The sequence below is a fragment of the Aquarana catesbeiana genome, linkage group LG08 (genome assembly GCF_042186555.1).
Source record: "Aquarana catesbeiana isolate 2022-GZ linkage group LG08, ASM4218655v1, whole genome shotgun sequence".
Lineage (NCBI taxonomy): Eukaryota > Metazoa > Chordata > Amphibia > Anura > Ranidae > Aquarana > Aquarana catesbeiana.
This window is the reverse complement of record NC_133331.1, coordinates 140092860-140115504: the sequence shown is the minus strand read 5'-3', so window position 1 is coordinate 140115504 and position 22645 is coordinate 140092860. Positions and strand designations below refer to the sequence as shown.

General features: G+C 47.0%; 1 protein-coding gene across 1 annotated transcript in view; it reads right to left on the bottom strand.

The window, feature by feature from the left end:
• Positions 1 to 21359, bottom strand: part of KIFBP (kinesin family binding protein) — a 28893-nt gene extending 7534 nt beyond the window's left edge. The window contains exons 1-5 of the mRNA XM_073596471.1: positions 20890 to 21359; positions 14643 to 14741; positions 13854 to 13933; positions 11324 to 11507; positions 10411 to 10504 (exon numbers count right to left, since the gene is read on the bottom strand). Of these exons, the coding sequence (XP_073452572.1) occupies positions 10411 to 10504; positions 11324 to 11507; positions 13854 to 13933; positions 14643 to 14741; positions 20890 to 21261 (829 nt within the window). The 5' untranslated portion in view covers positions 21262 to 21359. The remainder of the gene's footprint in view (positions 1 to 10410; positions 10505 to 11323; positions 11508 to 13853; positions 13934 to 14642; positions 14742 to 20889) is intronic.
• Positions 21360 to 22645: the final 1286 nt, after the last annotated feature.

The following is a 22645-nucleotide window of genomic DNA, read 5'->3' as shown; positions in this document are numbered from 1 at the left end:
ATCCGTTCCACATGCGAATATATCCCTTGTTCTGGTCACAAAGTTGACCAACTTCGTGTTGAACCTGGATGATAGAAGATCCACGTCCGGAGTCCTCCATGTTTGACAAACAGCTGAAATATGTCGGGGTGAAGAGACCATTCTCCTGCGAATAACTGCTGGTGACTTAAGTAGTCTGCCTACCAATTCTCTACTCCCGTAATGAAGATTGCAGAAAGGCATGGAACATTCCTTTCTGCCCAAGTTAGAATATGGTTCACCTCTCTCTGCGCTGAGAGACTCTTGGTGCCCCCTTGGTGATTGATATAGGCCACAGCTGTGGCATTGTTGAATTGAATCCTGACAAGACAATCCTGTACCCTGAAAGTCCAGGCCTTTAGAGCCAGATGTCCTGCCCGAATCTCTAGGATATTGATGGGCAAGAATCTTTCGGTTCTTGACCACTGTACCCGGAACAGTTGCTCTTTTCTACTACTGCTCCCCAGCCTGAGAGGCTGGCATTTGTCGTTACCACTTTCCAGATGACTGGTCTGAAGGATTTTACTTTCAACAGATTCTGGGTTAATAACCACCAATTGAGGCTTTGAGCCACTCTTGGGGACAGCCGCATTGGTAAGTCTAAAGCTTGAATTGTTTTGTTCCAAGCAGATAGGATACTGTTTTGCAACAGTCTTGAATGGAACTGGGCATAGGGAACTGCTTCGAACGAAGCTACCATGGTTCCTAGCAACCTCATGCAGAGGCGAATGGAGGGATTGCCATTTGACCTGACCCTCCGCACCAGCTCACTTATGGAATTGATTTTTGCTTGAGGCAAGAACACCCTTTCCTGGGCTGTGCTTACGTATGATCAGACCCAAGAACTCCAGCCTTTTTAGCGGTATTTAAGGAAGATTTCTCTAGGCTGAGAATCCAACCCAAACTTTTCAGATAGTTGGTTGTAGCGTGTACGCTTTTCTCCAAACGAGTCACTGATTGATCTATAAGTAATAGATCGTCTAGGTACGCTACAATTGTTATGCCCTGTGCCCTTAACCTGGCTAGAGGTGGGGCCAGCACTGTGGTGAACACCCGAGGTGCTGTGGCTAGCCCGAAGGGCAGGGCTACGAATTGGAAATGCTGCTTTTCTTCGGGGGAGGGGGACCTAGTACGCTTCCTATCCATTTGAATGGAGGATGCGATTAAAGCCGCTAATCTTTTTTCCAGATCCTGAAGGGAGGAGGAAAGGACATCTTCAGTCATGTATACAGGTGCTGAATGTGAGAGGCAACTGCACCATTAATTTGCTCCAATGGCTCACCCTGAGTTGCCATAATTGGTAATTCAGGCGAGGATGACAGCATGGAAATACAGCTGGAAATCCCAATGCCTGGGGGTGAAACCTTTACTCTTGGCTTTTGTGGTGTCTTTTTTGGCAGGCATAGTCCTATGTACAAAAAACAGAGGCGCTATACACATTGCACAAAATCACTGAAAATAGTCATGACTTTTTAAAGCTGCTATAAAGTTCAGCATAGTGCTGGAAAAGTGTCCTTCCTGTATCAGGAATGCCAGTTTTGCAACCCATACGTGTCCCACAGCTCGTGCATCCCTGTGTGCAGGCAGCTCATTTCCTCCTCATCAGCAGAGGAGAGACTGACACAGTTGTATATCTATCTGCTATTAGCCTGCCGTGTGTCCTCGTGGACATTTCACGGCACCTGTGTTAGGCCCCGCCCCCTCCGAAAATATTCCACCCCTTTTTTATTTAAATTGGTTCCGCCGCCTGACAGCGGCGTTTGTCGGGTCCCAGACCCAACATGGGGGGGGGTGTGTTAGAGCCTCCTGCAGTGAGGCACAGACATGTGAAAAAATACAGCCACAGTAAAAGACTTTAGCGATAAAACTGCGGGACCTTCCACATCCCCCACGGTGCCGGGGGGGGTTTGGGCTGCAGCGCTGCTGTCCCCCTAACCCTCTGGTCCCATCAGGGGAAGAAAACAAAAAAAAAGACATTTTTTGCAGATTTTTTACCTTGCAAAAATCTCCTTCCACACGCTGAGCAGCCAGACATGGAACTGAGCAAAGAGTGAGACAATAGAGTAAGGTATGTGCATAGACTCCATCTAGTGGAGATTTTTTGGCATGACAACATATTTTCCTTAAATGAAAGAAAATGCATAGATGTTTTTTATGTCTAAGTTTTCTTCCCTTACCTTCTCCTCAGCACAGGATTTTGCTGAATTAACAGAAAATCCAACTTTCACCCATCACGACGGGATCCATTAATACATTAATGGATCTGGCTTCTTTTTATGGAGAAATTTAAATCCAGCGTGGATCCCTCCTGGAGCTCCTCAGAGCACTTCTTCACTCTTGATCAACACCTTAGACACTGGCGAAAAAACTGATGTGCTGCTGGAAGGAGGAGGGGTTATATAGGGGAGTAAACTTCCTTTGATTGGGTTTACCAGTGTCAACACCTGAAGGTGGCCTATAACCTATTAAGTAATTACTTAAGGCTCCATGTGCCATGATGTACGGTAAAGAATCACAATTTTACGCCCTTAGAAAGCCTGAAGGCGGTGCTTGGTTTTTGGGGTCCTGTGTGTGGCTAGGCTCCCAAAAAGTCTCACATATGAGGTATTCCTGTACACAGGAGAAGCAGCAGAATGTATTTTGGGGTGTAATTCCACATATAACCATGCCATGTTTGAACAATATATCATTTAGTGATAACTTTGTGCAAAAAAAAAAAGTGTAATTTTCCAGAAACTTGTGACAAAATATAAAATATTCCATTGACTCAACATGCCTATCAGCAAATAGCTTGGGGTGTCTAATTTCCAAAAAGGGGTAATATGGGGGGGGGGGGGGTTGAACTGTCCTGGCATTTTATGCACAACATTTAGAAGCTTATGTTACACATCACCCACTCTTCTAACCACTTGAAGACAAAGCCCTTTCTGACACTTTTTGTTTACATGAAAAAATATTTTTTTTTTTGCAAGAAAATTACTTTGAACCCCCAAACATTATATTTTTTTAAAGCAAAGGCCCTACAGATTAAAATGGTGGGTGTTGCAATTTTTGTTTCCACACAGTATTTGAAAAATCGCTGCGCAAATGCAATTTTTTTGGAAAACACACTTTTTAAAATTTTATTGCACTAAAACACACTATATTGCCCAAATGTTTGATGGAATAAAAAAGATGAACTTATGCCGAGTACATGGATACCAAACATGACATGCTTTAAAATTGCGCACAAACGTGCAGCGGCGACAAACTACATACATTTTTAAAAGCCTTTACAGATTACCATTTTAGATCTACAGAGGAGGTCTACTGCTAAAATTACTGCCCTTGATCTGACCTTCGCGGTGATACCTCACATGCATGGTGCAATTGCTGTTTACATATGACACCAGACCGACGCTTGCGTTTGCCTTTGCACGTGAGCACGAAGGGGCAGGGGTGCTGTTTTTTTTTTAATTATTTATTTTGCTTTTTTTTATTATATTTTTAAACAGTTCCTATAATTTTTTTTTTATCGTTTTTATTGTTATCTCAGGGAATGTAAATATCCCCCTATTAGACCCTATCTCTCTCCTCTGCCCTCAAAGCATCTGACCACACAAGATCGGTGTGATAAAATGCTTTGCCAATTTCCCAATGGCGCTGTTTATACCCGGCTCTATGGTCAGCTGGCTGAACCACCGGCTGCATTCTTGGGTTCCCTGTTGGGACAGGGGAGCCAGAGAAAACCATGGAAGATGGTGGGAGGAGGGGGGGACGTTCCCTCCCACTGCTTATAAAAGCAGTCTAGAGGCTAATTAACCACTAGGATTGCTTTTACATGAAAGCCGACTGCTGGCTGAAAAGAATGATACCAAGATGATACCTAAACCTGCAGGCATCATTCTGGTATAACCACTCAAAGTCCAGCAACATACCAGTACGTTGCTGGTCCTTGTTGGGCATATATTGTAATGTTCTTTTTTTCATGCAGCCTGTGGGCTGAACGAAAGAAAAGAATGATCGGTGGTTATGCCCACCATTAGAATATCGCACTTCATCCACCCACTTCTAATGATGGGCATACATGCACCATTTTTTTTTTAACTGTGGTGGTAAAATCACCTCCGACAGCACTGGAGTCAAGGCTTTACATATCGTGGGAGCAAACACTGTTGCTGTCAAGATAAATAAACCCGTGCTGCAGCTGAATGGCGTAAGTGCTAAGCAAATGATGGTTAACAATAAAACAAAGTAACATTACAGTATAACAGTAAGACTTACCATACCTGCAAAGTAAAACGCAATAAAACATAGTCAAAATAAAACATTTTTTAACGCAACCTGTACCTAAAAAATATATGCAGAAGCATAGGGGCAATCCGCCCCTAATTGAAAAAAGAGCCTTCGCGCTACTACAAAAAATATGTCACAAAAAAGCAAGAAAATAAACACACAAATAAACAAGTGCTAATAAAATTGAAATATACACCGAATTAAAACACAAAAACTATATGTGTATACAAAGTGTATAAACTACAAATAAAAAGTGCTAATGTAAAATAAACCTGCTGCAAAACCTATTCATGTTCACAATACACAAAACAAACATAAATAATAAACAGTGATCTTGCGCACTGGTGTATTAGCACTCAGCCTAAAGAACAGGCTGACAATAATGTGAAAAAAACAAAATAAATAATAAAGTCCAGAAAAATGGTCAAAAAATGGGGAGAGGTGAGTCTCCACAGACTAGACGGTTGACAAAATGAAATATATAATGACAGGAGTCCATACACAGATGTAGGTTAATATATCAGTAAGGTGACCGCTTCTCCAGTATGTCAAATCTTAAACTCCCATCCCATCTGTAATATATATCCAGTAGAAAATGAGCTCACAGAACTCTCACCTCAAATCTGTTTATAACCAGCATCAGCACCATATCGGCAGCCTTTGACCTTCTATTCCTCCATCCTCCACTAAGATGTCTCTGTCTTTAAGTGACTCTCCAGGTATCATGCACCGAATGTTGAGATTAGGTGATGGACACACCGTGTCCGGCCCTTTTCACCTGTATATTCCCCAGGTTTTCCTGCACCACACTCCAGGCTCTCCCCCTTTTTTATCACTGTTCTGAACAAACTTTTATTATGTCCTGATTCCTGGCAGGGCAAGGTTTAGCTCATCTAATGATTCCATAATCAAAAATGTGACTAAAAAGTGGCACGCTCGTGTAATAATTGTCCACGCACAAGTGGTACCCTTTTCCGAATAAGGGTGACACCAAATTCCACACTATCTTACCAGCGCTCCCTATGTAGTCTGGGCAGTTCTCCGGTTCTACGTGACCATCTCTTCCCTCAAACCGTAAAACTATATGTATAGCCTGTGGCCCTGTCACAGAGCTTATACATCTTGACCCCGTATCTGGCACGCTTGCCAGCGCTCCCTATGTAGTCTGGGCAGTTCTCCGGCTCTACGTGACCATCTCCTCCTTCAAACCACAAAACTACAGTCACTGTAGGAATTTGGACCGTCGTGTCTACATGAAGGGAGGTAAGAACAAAAACATTCTTATTATCCCCCCACTTCATAGCGAGCAAGTTATTACACTTGGAGCAGGCTCTCTCCCCCAGCCTAAGACGGGAATCTACAAGCCACTGGGGAAACCCCCGACGATTAGATCGCACAGTGCCACATGCTCCAATCTGTTGATCAAAAAGGTGACTAAAAAGTGGCACACTCATGTAATAATTGTCCACGTACATATGGTACCCCTTTCCGAATAAGGGTGACACCAAGTCCCACACAATCTTGCCAGCGCTTCCTATGTAGTCAGGGCAGTTTGTCAGCTCTACGTGACTATCTTTGCCTCGTAAACCATAAAACTACATGTATAGCCTGTGGCCCTGTCACAGAGCTTATACAACTTGACCCCGTATCTGGCATGCTTGCTGGGAAGATACTGTTTGATAGACAAGCAGCCAGAAAACTTAATCAGGGACTCATCAACGCAGACAACTTGATCGGGACGGGAGTAAACAAGGCTGCAAAACATTAGTTGAAGTGGTTTACGAGGGGCTGAATTTTCTAGAGCCGATCAAATCTAGGGTCACCCCGAGGATGACAGAGTTGATTGTCATTGAAGTGCATGAACCGCAAGATCTGCTTGTATCGTGTCCTGGTCATGGAGGCAGAGAACAAGGGCATATGGTGAATTTGGTAATATGACCACAACTCACTCTTTTTAGTTACGCCCATGAAGAGGGAAAGACCCAGAAAGGTCTTAAATTTGGAAACTGTAATTGGTTTCCAATCTTGCAAGAGTCAGCTGGGGATTAGCGGCGATGAATTGACCAGCATACAAATTGCTTTGGTCCATAATAGATCTATAGAGATCTTCGGTGAAAAACAGCAAATAAAAATCAAGTGACGTAAGATCAACTGTTTCCACCTGAATTACGGGTTTGCCAGTGAATGGGGGAAGTACGGGTGCTGCAGAAGTGGTGGGTTCCCAATTAGGATTGGCGAATGCAGCAGGAAGGGCACTATGGGCACGACGGGCCTGTGTTTGTCTTCTTGGTCGCAGCGGGACACTACTTGTGCTTAGAGGTCGACCGATATGGGTTTTTCTCTGGCCGATGCCAAAGCCGATATATAGAAATCGCGGTGGCCGATGGCCGATATATGATGCCGATTTTTTGGGGCCGATATATTAGGCCGATTTCTTTTTTTTTCCCCTTCATCGCATAAAATCTAACAGTTAGACCCCTTTCACACTCGGGCGTTTTTCAGGCGCTTTTGGGCTAAAAATAGCGCCTGTAAAACGGCTCCCCTGCAGTCTATGTGAAAGCTCGAGTGCTTTCACACTGAGGCGATGCGCTGGCAGGATGTTAAAAAAAAGTCCTGCAAGCGGCATCTTTGGAGCGGTGTATACCGCTCCTCCACCACTCCTGCCCATTGAAATAAATGCGCACCGCTGCCGAAGCGCCTGCAAAGCGTTTCGGCAGCAGCGCTTCAGGGGCGCATTTAACCCCTTCTTCGGCCGCTAGCTGGGTTATAAGCGCCCCGCTAGCAGCCGAATAGCGCCGCTAAAATGACGGTCAAAGCGCCGCTAAAACTAACAGTGTTTTACCGTCACCGCATGCCCGCTCCAGTGTGAAAGCAGCCTTAAGTAATAAGTGATACAGAACATTTTTTATATTTAAACATTTATTAAACAAAACAAACCTCCAATCAGTTCACTTGTATGTATAATTTAGATTAAAAAAAAAATAACTAACTATCTTAAATATTAAATACACAAAAACAGGTAATCAAAACTTTGACGAAAAAAAATGGGCTAACTTTACTGCTTTTTTTTTTTTTTTTATTTCATTAGTGTATTTTTAAAAAAAAAAATTGCGTTTGAAAGACCGCTGCGCAAATACCGTGTGACATAAAATATTGCAACAACCGCTATTTTATTCCCTAGGGTCTCTGCTAGAAAAAATATATATAATGTTTGGGGGTTCTAAGTGATTTTCTAGCAGAAAATACAGGATTTTTACTTGTAAGCAACAAGTGTCAGAAAAGATTTAGTCTTTAAATGGTTAAACTGAGAACTTCTCCACGGAGTTCAGTCTATTGATAAAAGAACCTGAAAGAGATACAATGTATCTTCTTATCAGACTTGGCAGGCTGCCCAGAGGAGGAGAGAAGAAACCTTCAGAAAACTTGCATTGACTTCTATTACAGAAGTCATTTGCAAGTCCCGCTGAATGTATAATTGGCTTTTTTTATCAGCACAATCAGCCAATGCGAATAAGTAAAAAAAGCCAAATATCGGCCGGCTGATATATCGGTCGACCTCTACTTGTGCTTGCCACCTCGCCAGCTTGAACTGCACCTATGGGACTCGCCACGTCACCAAGTATTACTGCAGGGCTGGATGTATGACCAGGATGTACTAGGCCGCCGGTGCTTGGCAGTTCACCAGAAGGATGAGCGGCACTAGTACTGGCTCTCTCCTCCATACGAGGGACCTGCGGTTCTTGCAGCTCAACGACAGCAAAAGAAGATCGGGGTCTGGTACGCCTGATCTTGGCAGGGACCACAACTCCGTCGTCAGAGCTATCTGTCAGGGTGCCGTTGCTGTCTAAAGGTTCATATTCTGAGCCTGAATCTGACAGATGAGTGACTTCCTCTTCACTATCTGTCATGCTCAGAAACGTGTAGGCCTCTTCACTAGTGTACCTTCAATTTGACATTTTGGTCTCTAAATTTACTGGTACACTAGTGAGACTCACAGGTAAAAAAGCACCTGACTGTCAGCGACTGCTTCAAACGCTGCAAAAAAAAGAGTTCGCAGGGATCAGGCCTGACTCTGTCAACGCTGCAGTTATGTGTTTTTTGACAGTGATCGATTGATACTGTACTTGGGTGGGCTGGGCTGGGCTAAACGCAGGTGCTAGCAGGTATCTGGGCTGATCCCGCTAACACTGCTGGAGACACTAGTATAGATCTGATCAGATCAGATATCGATCCGTTCAGACACTATACCACTAAGGGTGGTGTACGGTGCGTGCTTGGGTGTTAGCGGTACTGGCACTAATCTGACGCTGCCTGGGGCGACGCAGAACTTATCTGACGCTAAAACCTAACTTTGATCACCCGTCGGGGGGGGTTAAACCTTTATTGGGTAAAATACGGCGGGTGCCCTGACGCTATAAAAAATAAACTAGCTAAACTGCATCACCCGTTATCACAGATGACGGGGTAATCAAGGGGTTAAACCTTTATTGGGGGGGGGGGTTGGGGGGGTCCCTAGACCTATCTGGGCCTAAGACTAATTACCCTAACACCGATTTTTGTCACTGACACCAGTACAGCGATCAAAAAAAAAAAAAAAAATCTGATTGCTGTACTAGGTGACACAGTGACAGGTGGTGAAAGGGTTAACTGGGGGAGGGGTGATCGAGGGAGTTAATTGTGTGCCTATGTGACCTGGTGTCAGTGTAGTGTTGTGCAACTCACTTTTAGATGCTCTCTCCTCTTGGTCTGGAACGGAAAAGACCGACACGAGGAGAGATGACGTCACTTCCCCTGTCAGTGTTTACAGTTACACAGACAGGGGAAGGATCTCATTTGTCAGGACCGATCACCAGGTCCAGGCCAGATATTATTGGCCTTGGCCTGGGGATTGATCGGTTCCTGATCGGATCCGATCGTCGTGGCCAGCCGCGCGCGGAACGTATACCTACGTGATTCTAAAGGATAAAAGTTTTTTTTACCTTCCTGAAGGTAAAGAACCCTTCTGTGTGCAGCATCCCTTCAGACACCTTCCAATACTTACCTGAGCCCCATCTCGATCCAGCAATGTGAGCAGCTGCTCTCCCCCACCTTATTGGCTGAGACACAGTATGAGCCATTGGCTCCTGCTGCTGTCATTTACAACCAGTAACGAGAAAGTGAACACACAGAGCAGGAATAGGGAGAAAGCATGCACAAGTGCCCCCATAGCAAGCCGCTTGCTATGGGGGTACTCAGCGGAGGGGAGAATCCCAGGACGCTGGCGGGGGACCCGAGAAGAGGAGGATTGGAGCTGATCTGAGCAAAGCCATTACACAGAGCAGGTAAAACAAGTTTGTTATTTAAATTTAAAAAAAGTTAAAGGCTTAATATCACTTTAAGAATAATAAGAATAAGGGACACCAGTTCATTTAGGCCTCATGTACACTGTTGCTGGTAAACGGCCGTTTAGGAGCAGTTGGGCATTTTTTTCAACTCCTCCTGAACCCTCCTCTATGTTATCTTATCAGTACATGTACACGGGGTCGTTTATAGTCGTTTCTAGGCAGTTGTGTTTAGAGGTTTTTTTTGGAACCCAAAAAAAATGCGTTCAGAAGCTCTGTTTAGAGGAATTTCAAATGCCAAACATGGCTAAACGTGGTAACTCGCATTTAGTTGCGTTTCATTTACAGGCGTTTTTCATTTTTGGCTATTTTGAAAAAAAAATAAATTTTTTTTTTCTTCAAATGCTTCTAGATGCAAACGCAACTAAACAGCCGTTTTTAGACGCCGGTTTCTAGCTGTCAAGTTAAATCGTTCAGGAGAGGTTGAACAACGTCCCGTGTACATGAAGCCTTAGAATTTAGCACTTGAAATCTAGTTTCCAACAAGCAATCAAGAAATACGTTTACATTAATCCCACTATAAAAAGGTCTGAATATGGATCCATCATGCAATCCTGCTTCAAATACATGCGTTATCTTCCTTCTACTGGAGAGGGGTAGGTTGGAAGAGTTAGAAGCTGATGGGGGACCTGGAACTCAAACATCAAATTCTTCCCTAATGGCTGCTGAATGGCGAATGCGAGCAGATGTTATATGGTTTATACAAGAGGAGTATATTACCAAACTAAGAACATACCTTCTTTAGCAGCTTCAGGGGAAGGAGTCTGTCCAGCTTTGCTGAAGATGACATTGGCCGCAGCAAGACAGTGCCTGGATTCCATGTAACATTGCTGTGTTTATAAACAGAATATTGGTTCAGAAATGTTAGAACTGTGTCAGATGGGCTACACTGGCTACAGTATTTAAAGAGGTTGGGACAGCTAATATAAAAAGTCTACTACCAGGCTAAAAGCAAGAGGCCATATATGGGGAATAAAATTATATGCATCTACCCATCTCTCTCTAATATATATCTTCTTTTAGTAAAAAGATGAGGAGTCAATTAACCCATGCCCTCTTATTTACAGCCAATGCTGTGCCTTATAGCTGAATTTTATAAAATACTGGACTTCAAACAATTGGCTAGGATGGAAAAAGCACTTTTACTTACGTGAGCCTTTGCTCCCCTGGCAAACAGCACTTCCCTTAGCAACCAGCCCAGAACTTTGAGCACAGTAAACACAAGACCCTTTAACTTTGCTACATGTTTTAAAATGGTAAGGTGGAGTCCGTGGTGTTCTTAGACAGCACCAATCAGAGTAGCTCTGTGAGGGCCAATAACAGATGTCAACAGCACTAACATTTACATTTGAGATCCTCCCCATACTCTCACAATACAGGAAAGCTGATCAATAAATGTTTAAATGAATGAAAGGTAGGCAGCGGGAACTTTGATTATTTTGTTGAATTTTAATGTGGAACCATTTTTAACTCTGTGGATTGCGTTCCAGAAATGTTTGACAGGCGGTGAGGAGGCGATTTGTTGCCTCCTCATTGCCTGTTTTAAACCTGTAAATGCTACACCACTACACTGCAACCGCTTGCACAAAGAAAAAAAAAAAAAAGGAAGAATTTAAAATAAATAATACTCATTCAAAAAAGTACCTTACCTTTCCCAGATAGTACTGTGATAATGTGGCTGCATTGATTGCCCACTCCACTGGGTTGTAGCCATCATATTCCAGCTGCCTCTGAAGGGTTGTATGACAGTACTGAGCTGACTTCTCATCCTGCTTCAAATGTTTGTAGACTTGCGCTAGATAGTACATTGTATGGGTGTATACACGCTCAAATCTGAAAAAAAAAACAGCCACCAAGGTTATTGAACGATACAGTTAAAGTTAAACTTTACCTTGTTAATGCAAGTCAAAGCAACAGATACACCTAAATGCCCCCCAACCTGTACATTATTCTCTTTTCCTCCACTCTCCCAGCACCTTAGCCTGCTGCCTGTAGTGAAGAAATAGCCATTACCTCTGAATAGAAGGATCACGTGACTCTCTCCCCTTCTACTCACAACGCAATGCTGGGTAAATAAGCAGCCAATTACCATGCCCGAGCACTGTCAAATGTGGGCAGGTAGAATGCCCTTAGCCCTGTGCAAAAGATCAGATTGACTCTGTAGCTTCTTCTACATGTTCCTGAACTTCCAAATGTAATTTTACAGCAAAAAATTCTAAAGTACAAGTTATCAACTGTATTATAGTTATAATCCTATAGGAGGTTAGGAGGTGTGTGTATATTGCCACTCGCATGGTTTCATTTTTGCAGATCGAGTACCAAAGAGGTTATGGCTACTTCACAACCAGTGCTGCCTGGATTATCCTGATGTATTTTGCCATATTCTTATCCTGATTTTTGATGGACGACCAGCATGAACAGGGCCGCTGATAAGGCAGTACAGCCAACCCTCCTGTACTGGGCCCGGGCCCCATCAGTTCAAAAGAGGGGCTCGGGCACCAGCTGAGCAGGAAGGCCAGCTGTACTGCCTTACTGCAGATACTGATCCTCTTTTGCCTCCTCCTGCAGCGCTGGCAGCTTCTCCTCCTGTCTTACCAGCTGTGCATTTTTAAATATCATTTGGCATTTTATAGGGGGGTTAGGATAGGAGGGAAGTGGGGCCCTGTCAGGTAGGCAGTATGGGGCCTCGTGATTTCTAACAGCAGCCCTGAGTGTGAAGAGTAGTATATGGCATTTATGCTGTATTTCAAACACTAGAGCTGAAAAATTGGTGCCATTTTTTGAATCAGCCAGTCAAATATGCCCAGGAACAGGTCTATAATTCCAGACACCAAAATGTGTCTTGGGCTGCGTTATCTTCTTACATGGTAACTGAAAGTGGGTGGGTTATATTAGGCAGCACGTGAACATGTTGTCCTTCAAGTTGAGGTGTTGAAAGCAGAAAAAAAAATTGACATTACAGTTTGTTGTGTATGGGGCTATGTAGCCGCAGACAGGGCGCCAATACTGACCCGTGTCCACAGCCAAAAGGGCCTACAGTGTGCACATGAGCCTCAGAACTGGACCACAGAGCAATGGAAGAAGGTGGCCTAGTCTCATGAATCACATTTTCTTTTACATCATGTGGATGTCCAGTGCATGTGCGCCGTTTAGCAGAGGAAGAGATGGCACCAGGATGCAGTACGGGAAGAAGGCAAGCTTGCAGAGGCAGTGTGATACTTTTGGGCAATATTTTGCTGAAAAACTGGTCCTGCCATTCTTGTGGATAATATTTTGACATTACCACCTAACATATAATGTTGCTGATCAAGTACAACCCTTTATGGACATAGTATTCCCTGATGGCAGTGGTCTCTTTCAGCAGGATAATGCACCCTGCCACACTGCAGAAATGGTTTGAGGAACATGAATTAGAGGTGTTGCCTTTGCCTCCAAATTCTCCAGATCTCAATCTGATCGAGCATCTATGGGATGTGCTGGAAAAACAAGTCCAATCCATGCAGACCCCATCTCACAACTTCCAGGATCTGCTACTAACGGCTTGGTGCCAGATACCACAGCATACCTTCAGAGGTCTAGTGCAGTCCATGCCTCAACGGGTCAGGACTGTTTTGGTGGCAAAAGGGGGACCTACTCAATAATAGGTGGGTGGTCATAAAGTTATGGCTGATCAGTGTATATTGTCATAATGTAATTTACTTTTATTTATTGTATGTGGTTGGATAAGAAAAATTAAAAAAGGGTTAACTACTAATTGCCCAATGACCAAGGCTGAAACATGTAGCAGGCTGGACAAGGAATGGGCAGTGCAAAAAAAAAAGGCAGCTAAAATATTCTTGCATCTGCGACTTTGGAATGTGCGATAGTGGTGCTCTATTGGTACTGTCATTTCTGTTTTCAGCCACTAGGTGGGGTTGTATATTCTCTTCAGTGAGCTGACATCTGTACGTTGAAGTTGGAAGCTATAATTGACTATTTGTTTTTCTACACTACATTATTTTGTGAGAGTTTATGGAACATGTATGCTTGAATGCATTCAAATAAAAAAAACTTTCTTCTAATTAAAAAAATAAATATATTTTTGTATCTGCTGTCTAATTTGTTTACACCATCATGAAAGTAAGCAGGCATGGAATAGGTGACTTTACAGATAATGTTATTAACGCTTTAAAAACTAACCTCTTTGATCTTTCCTGCTCAGTGAGCTTCTGCTCCTCAGGTTTAAAGTGTTCATCGGGATCAACTGGGGGCTTGCCAATCTGAAAAATAAATGTTGGAACAAAAGATTAACATACATTTTCATGCTATGTGTGTTTCTACATAGAAAAAAAAATGGATGATAAAAAAACAATTTATGGCCAGTTTAAAAAAATAGGTTTTGAAAATATTCATTCAAACCAAGTATAAGCAGGACAAAGAATATTATAAGAAAATGTACTTTTATACCAGGTGCTAGAAAAATGCTTTAAATGGACAAATTCCCCCCCCCCCCCCCCCCCCAATTAGTCAGATGTGCTGTCCATCCCTATTATAACATCAAGAAAACCCAAAGAATAGTTACAGAAGTACAAGAACTCTAGGTTTAGCTATGATTTAAAGGCCAAGTTAGCCTTTTGAAGCATGTTACCCGTTACACCTATATTTAGGAGGTAACATGCTCCAACAGTCAACCACTGCCAATCCCCCCCGCACAGGGGAGTCTTTCGTTCACAGTGATCTGTGAATGGGAGAACTACAAGTCCCCTCTGCAACCGCAGCAGACAGCTTGTAGATCTCAGTGAACTGTGAGGGCACCGATAAGCACCCTCGTCAAGCTCTGCAGCTTTCAAACTGACAGTCCATACAGAGATACGGGCTGAAAGCTGCAGGGCTTGTATGAGCCTGACATTGCACCTGTGATCACGAGAGAGAGAGAAAAAGAGAGAGAAAGAGAGAAAGAGAGAAAGAGTGAAAGAGAGAAAGGCTTACTTTTTTCATATACTGAAGATATAAAGACTCAGCAGATTCCAGGTATTTCTGTCCAATGATGATCTCTCCTCTCTCAGCCCAGAGAATTCCAAGATTATTCTGGAAAACAGAAAAATATCTTAAAATTACAGCAAATCCTGTAGAATTATGCAAGGCCACAAAATATCCATCAGATTAGTCTTCACAGCTGCATATAATAGAATACTACAAGGTGACTGCAATAAAGAGCTGTTGAATCTATTAAAAGAAAACATTGGCTCAACAGTTTAACCACTTCAATACAGGGCACTTAGACACCTTCCTGCCCAGACCAATTTTCAGCTTTCAGCGCTGTCGCAGTTTGAATGACAATTGCGCGGTCATGCTACACTGCACCCAAACTAAATTTTTATCATTTTGTTCCCACAAATAGAGCTTTCTTTTGGTGGTATTTGATCACCTCTGCGGTTTTTATTTTTTGCTAAACAAATAAATAAAGACAGAAAATTTTGAAAAAAATAAAAGTTTTGCTTTTGTTTCTGTTAAAAAAAATTGTAAATAAGTAAGTTTTCTCTTTCACTGATGGGCACTGATAAGGCGGCACTGACAGGCACTGATACGGCGGCACCGATGAGGTGGCACCAATGAGCGGGCACTGACGATGGGCACTGATATGCGGCACTGATGGGTGCCACTCATATGCAGCACTGATGGGCACTGATAGGCGACACTGATGGGCAATGAAAGGTGGCACTGATAGGCGGCACTGCTATGTGGCACTGATATGAGGCACTGATGGGCATCCCTGGTGGCACTGGCAGTGGTAGGCATTGAAGTGGGCACTGACTGGCAGCTGCCTGGTCACATATTGGCAGCTACCAGGGCACACAGTGGCATTTCCCTGGTGGTCTAGGGGCATACCTGGTGGTCCAGTGTGGATCGCTTCCCTGGTGGTCCTGGGCGGCTTCCCTGGTGGTCCTGGGTAGGATCCGAGGGGGGGCTGTGCTGATAAACAATCAGCACAGACCCCCCCTGTCAGGAGAGCAGCCGATCGGCTCTCCTCTACTCACGTCTGTCAGACGCGAGTGAGGAAAAGCCGATCACCGGCTCTTCCTTTTTACATCGTGATCAGCCGTGATTGGACACGGCTGATCACGTGGTAAAGAGTCTCCGTCAGAGACTCTTTACCTAGATCGGTGCTGCGGGGTGTCAGACTGACACACCGCAACAACGATCGCTGCGATGCGCGCCCCCGGGGGCGCGCAGCGGCTCAATATCCTGCGGACGTCATATGACGTCCAGTCAGGATTTTGAAACCACTTTGCCGCCGTCATTCTGCTATATGGCGGGCGGCAAGTGGTTAATTTAAGGTACACGTGTTCCAACCCCATGGACACTGAAGAATTTGCACATTCCTTTTTCCACCTTAGCTCCGGAAGGTTTACCCCCTTTATAACCAGGCCATTTCTTACTATTTAGCACTGCGCTACTTTAACTGGAAATTCATGGTGTCGCTGTACCCAAACAAAATTTTGTATCATATGTTCTTTTCATATAATTTCTTCATAATTTATGCCAAAATGTATTATGCTATGTCTTTGGTTAAAAAAAATTCCAATAAGTGTATATTGATTGGTTTGTGCATCTACAAACTATGGCAAACACACACACACACACTATATCACAAAAGTGAGTACACCCCTCACATTGTTGTAAATATTTTATTCTATATTTTCATGTGACAACACTGAAGAAATGACACTTTGCTACAATGTAAAGTAGTGAGTGTACAGCTTGTTATAACAGTGTAAATTTGCTGTCCCCTCAAAATAACTCAACACACAGCCATTAATGTCTAAACCACTGGCAACAAAAATCAGTACACCCCTAAGTGAAAATGCCCAAATTGGGCCCAAAGTTGTCAATATTTTGTATGGCCACCATTATTTTCCAGCACTGCCTTAACCCTCTTGGGCATGGAGTTCACCAGAGCTTCACAGGCTGCCACTGGAGTCCTCTTCCACTCCTCCATGGACGACCTCAAGGAGCTGGTGAATGTTAGAGACCTTGCACTCCTCCACCTTCCGTTTGAGGATGCCCCAAAGATACTCAATTGGGTTTAGGTCTGGAGACATGCTTGGCCAGTCCATCACCTTTACCCTCAGCTGTACACACCTGAGCCTGGATGTGGGCGGAGACACCACTCTACACCCTGCACACACATGAGCCTGGATGTGGAAGGAGAAACCACTCTACATAGTGCACACACCTGAGCCTGGATGTGGGAGGAGATACCCCTCTACACAGTGCACGCACCTGAGCCTGGATGTGGGCGGAGACACCACTCTACATAGTGCACACACCTGAGCTTGGATGTGGGCAAAGACACCACTCTACACAGTGCACACGCTTGAGCCTGGGGGTAGGCAGAGACACCACTCTACACAGTGCACACACCTGAGCCTGGACATAGACAGAAGAGCAGCGCTGAATACAGGAACTGCTGGAGTTAACTTTCTAAGGAAACCAGCAACTGATTGGTTGCTAGGTGGTCCTAGCAACCAATCATTAGCTTGTTAATATGAAACATGAACTCCAGCAGTTCTCGCCCTCTGTTCAGCGCTGCTGTGTCTTCCCCTCTGCATGAGTAAGGCAGGAAGGGGCAGAGCTGGGGGGGGGCTGTGTAACATGCAGGGGTCCAGAGCTGTTGAGGGGGGCTGTGTAACATGCAGGGGTCCAGAGCTGTGGAGGGGGGCTGTGTAACATGCAGGGGGCCCAGAGCTGTGGATGGGGGGCTGTGTAACATGCAGGGGCTTAGAGCTGAGCTGTGGGGGGCTGTGTAACATGCAGAGGTCCAGAGCGGTGGGGGTGGGCGCTGTGTAACATGCAGGGGTCGAGAGCTGCGGGGAGTAGGTGAAATGTAAAGGGGTCCAGAGATGCGGGGGGCTGTGTGATGTAAAGGGGTACAGAGGTGAAGTGTGGAGAGGGGGTACACAGTATAAAAAAAAAAAAAAAATTGGGCGATACTGGAGGTATGCAGGGGGCACAGTGGGGTGTTTTTATATTTTAAAGTTGGGGGGGGTGCCAGATATAGGATCTGCCCCGGGTGCCAAATGCTCTAGGTACACCCCTGCACACACCTGAGCCTGGACGTGGGTGGAGACACCACTCTACATACCTGAGCCTGGATGTGGGCGGAGGCACCACTTTACACACCTGAGCCTGGACGTGGGCACCACTCTACACACCTGAGCCAGGACGTGGGCGGAGACACCACTCTACAGACCTGAGCCTGGACGTGGGCGGAGACACCATTCTGCACACCTGAGCCTGGACGTGGGCAGAGACACCACTCTACATACCTGAGCCTGGACGTGAGCGGAGACTCCACTCTACACACCTGAGCCTGGACGTGGGCACCACTCTACATACCTGAGCCAGGACGTGGGCGGAGACACCACTCTACAGACCTGAGCCTGGATGTGGGCGGAGACACCACTCTACATACCTGAGCCTGGACGTGAGCGGAGACTCCACTCTACACACCTGAGCCTGGACGTGGGCACCACTCTACATACCTGAGCCAGGACGTGGGCGGAGACACCACTCTACAGACCTGAGCCTGGACGTGGGCGGAGACACCACTCTACAGACCTGAGCCTGGACGTGAGCGGAGACTCCACTCTACACACCTGAGCCTGGACGTGGGCACCACTCTACATACCTGAGCCAGGACGTGGGCGGAGACACCACTCTACAGACCTGAGCCTGGACGTGGGCGGAGACACCACTCTACAGACCTGAGCCTGGACGTGCGCGGAGACACCACTCTACAGACCTGAGCCTGGACGTGGGCGGAGACACCACTCTACACACCTGAGCCTGGACGTGGGCGGAGACACCACTCTACACACCTGAGCCTGGACGTGGGCGGAGACACCACTCTACAGACCTGAGCCTGGATGTGGGCGGAGACACCACTCTACAGACCTGAGCCTGGATGTGGGCGGAGACACCACTCTACAGACCTGAGCCTGGACGTGGGCGGAGACACCACTCTACAGACCTGAGCCTGGACGTGGGCGGAGACACCACTCTACACACCTGAGCCTGGACGTGGGCGGAGACACCACTCTACACACCTGAGCCTGGACGTGGGCGGAGACACCACTCTACACACCTGAGCCAGGACGTGGGCGGAGACACCACTCTACAGACCTGAGCCTGGACGTGGGCGGAGACACCATTCTGCACACCTGAGCCTGGACGTGGGCAGAGACACCACTCTACATACCTGAGCCTGGACGTGAGCGGAGACTCCACTCTACACACCTGAGCCTGGACGTGGGCACCACTCTACATACCTGAGCCAGGACGTGGGCGGAGACACCACTCTACAGACCTGAGCCTGGACGTGGGCGGAGACACCACTCTACAGACCTGAGCCTGGACGTGGGCGGAGACACCACTCTACACACCTGAGCCTGGACGTGGGCGGAGACACCACTCTACACACCTGAGCCTGGACGTGGGCGGAGACACTACTCTACACACCTGAGCCTGGACGTGGGCGGGGACACCACTCTACACACCTGAGCCTGGACGTGGGCGGAGACACCACGCTACACACCTGAGCCTGGACGTAGGCGGAAAAACTCCACTCTACACACCTGAGCCTGGATGTGGGCGGAGACACCACTCTACACACCTGAGCCTGAACGTGGACGGAGACACCACTCTACACATCTGAGCCTGGACGTGGGCGGAGACACCACACTATACACCTGAGCCTGGACGGAGACACCACTCTACACACCTGAGCCTGGACGTAGGCGGAAACTCCACTCTACACACCTGAGCCTGGACGTGGGCAGAGACACCACTCTACATACCTGAGCCTGGACGTGGGCGGAGACACCACTCTACATACCTGAGCCTGGACGTGGGCAGAGACACCACTCTACACACCTGAGCCTGAATGTGGGCAAAGACAGCACTCTACACACCTGAGCCTGGACGGAGACAGCACTCTACACACCTGAGCCTGGACGGAGACAGCACTTTACACACCTGAGCCTGGATGGAGACAGCACTCTACACACGTAGGCGTGGGCGGAGACAGCACTCTACACACGTAAGCCTGGGCGTGGGTAGGGACACCACTCTACACACCTGAGCCTGGATGTGGGCGGAGACACCACTCTACACACCTGAGCCTGGATGTGGGCGGAGACAGCACTCTACACACCTGAGCCTGGATGTGGGCGGAGACAGCACTCTACACACCTGAGCCTGGATGTGGGCGGAGACAGCACTCTACACACCTGAGCCTGGATGTGGGCGGAGACAGCACTCTACACACCTGAGCCTGGGTGTGGGCGGAGACAGCACTCTACACACCTGAGCCTGGGTGTGGGCGGAGACAGCACTCTACACACCTGAGCCTGGATGTGGGCGGAGACAGCACTCTACACACCTGAGCCTGGATGTGGGCGGAGACAGCACTCTACACACCTGAGCCTGGATGTGGGCGGAGACAGCACTCTACACACCTGAGCCTGGGTGTGGGCGGAGACAGCACTCTACACACCTGAGCCTGGGTGTGGGCGGAGACAGCACTCTACACACCTGAGCCTGGGTGTGGGCGGAGACAGCACTCTACACACCTGAGCCTGGGTGTGGGCGGAGACAGCACTCTACACACCTGAGCCTGGGTGTGGGCGGAGACAGCACTCTACACACCTGAGCCTGGGTGTGGGCGGAGACAGCACTCTACACACCTGAGCCTGGGTGTGGGCGGAGACAGCACTCTACACACCTGAGCCTGGGTGTGGGCGGAGACAGCACTCTACACACCTGAGCCTGGACGTGGGCGGAGACAGCACTCTACACACGTAAGCCTGGGCGTGGGCGGGGACACCACTCTACACACCTGAGTCTGGGTGTGGGCGGAGACAGCACTCTACACACCTGAGCCTGGATGTGGGTGGAGACAGCACTCTACACACGTAAGCCTGGGTGTGGGCGGAGACAGCACTCTACACACCTGAGCCTGGGTGTGGGCGGAGACAGCACTCTACACACCTGAGCCTGGGTGTGGGCGGAGACAGCACTCTACACACCTGAGCCTGGACGTGGGCGGAGACAGCACTCTACACACGTAAGCCTGGGCGTGGGTAGGGACAGCACTCTACACACCTGAGTCTGGATGTGGGCGGAGACAGCACTCTACACACCTAAGCCTGGGCCGTGACACCACTCTACATACCTGAGCCTGGATGTAGGTGGAGACACAGTCATGTGACAGGCGGTATCTCTCCAGGAGGCGTGTCCCTTTCACCAGGTGCTCCTCCCCGGCAGACATCTCTTCGGTCTCGGTGTGGTTGACTCCCAGACGGTATTCTATGACAGCCCGGCGTGCAGCCAGCATGCTCTGTGTATCCTCGTCCTGTGCTTCGTCCTCTTGCCGCTCCCCGCTCTCCTCCTCCGCCCCCAGCAGAGCTCGCACCTCCCGCAGGAGCTCCCGGGCCCGGTACTTAGAGCGGTAGGGCTCATTCTCCGGATCATCTTTGGACTCCACCTCGGAGGCAGCGATTGCCCTCTGGTACGTATCACACACTCGACGCCAGTGATCGGCCATCTTGCAGAATTGCAGTGACGTCCGCAGAACACGGTATAGCAGCAAAGACAGCGCCTACCGGCACTGCGCATGCGCGGTTTTATTTTAACCCCTGCAGTGGGATTTTGATGCGCGCGCACCTGCCAGACAACTGTGTATGTGGATGGAGGTTCATACCCCTCATCTCCAATTGTAGCAGCCTGCACTCCCCGGTGTGGACTTTATTGTCAATAAATATCATAGATTTTGTAACCTCCTGTGTGTGTTTGTGTATGTGATTGTGATGGTAGTGGCCACTGGTTGTAATTTGTGCCTGAAGTAGACCCCTCTGTGCGTATATACACGGATCAGCCATAACATTATGACCACTGACGGGTAACGTGAAAAACATTGATTAGCGGATTACCAAGGATGAGCTCAGGCGTATTCGCAACCGCACGTGCAGAGCCCACCAGGAAGTCGGTACCGCAGAGCGCTTATCGCAAGCAGTGAAACTTTTTCGCGATCCGCAGCTGCAAAGATTGGGAAATGTCTCACTGCCTGTGATCAGCGCTGTGCAGTGCCGAATTCCTAATTCCTGGTGGGCTCTGCACATATGGTTGGGAATACGCCTGAGCTCATTCTTACTCCTTAAAATGGTACCTGAAAGTGGGATATATTAGGCAGCAAGTGAACATGTTGTCCTTGAAGTTGACGTGTTGAAAGCAGAAAAAAATGGGCAAGTGTAAGAATATACTTTGTAATGACCAGATGGCTGGGTTATTATTATACAGGATTTATATAGTGCTGACCGTTTGCACAGCGCTTTACAATGTGAGGGTAGACAGTACAAATACAATACACTTTAACACAGGAGGAATCAGCGGGCCCTGCTCTTTAGAGCTTACAATCTAAGAGGGAGGGTCAAGAGGTAATAACTATGGGGGATGTGCTGATGGATAAAATAAATGTATAATTGTTAGGTGTGGCTAGGATAGGCTTCTCTGAAGAGGTGAGTTTTCAGGGATCGTCTGAAAGTAGACAAAGTAGGAGATAGTTGAACAGATTGGGGTAGGGTATTCCAGTGGATGGGAGAGGCTTGGAAGAAGCCCTGGAGGCGAGCATGGGATGAGATGATAAGGGAGTTAGAGAGCAGGAGGTCTTGGGAGGATCAAAGAGGACAATTTGGTTGGTATTTTGAGGCTAGGTTAGAGATGTAGCTGGGGGCCAGGTTGTGGATGGCTTTGTAAGTTACTGTTAGTATTTTGTATTTAATTTGTTGAGTGGCAGCCAATGGAGGGATTGGCAGAGAGGGGTAGCAGACGCAGAGCTGTTTGTAAGGTGGATGGGCCTGGCAGTAGCGTTCATGATGGATTGAAATGGGGATAGCCTATTTAGAAGTACGCCAATGAGGAAGGAGTTGCAG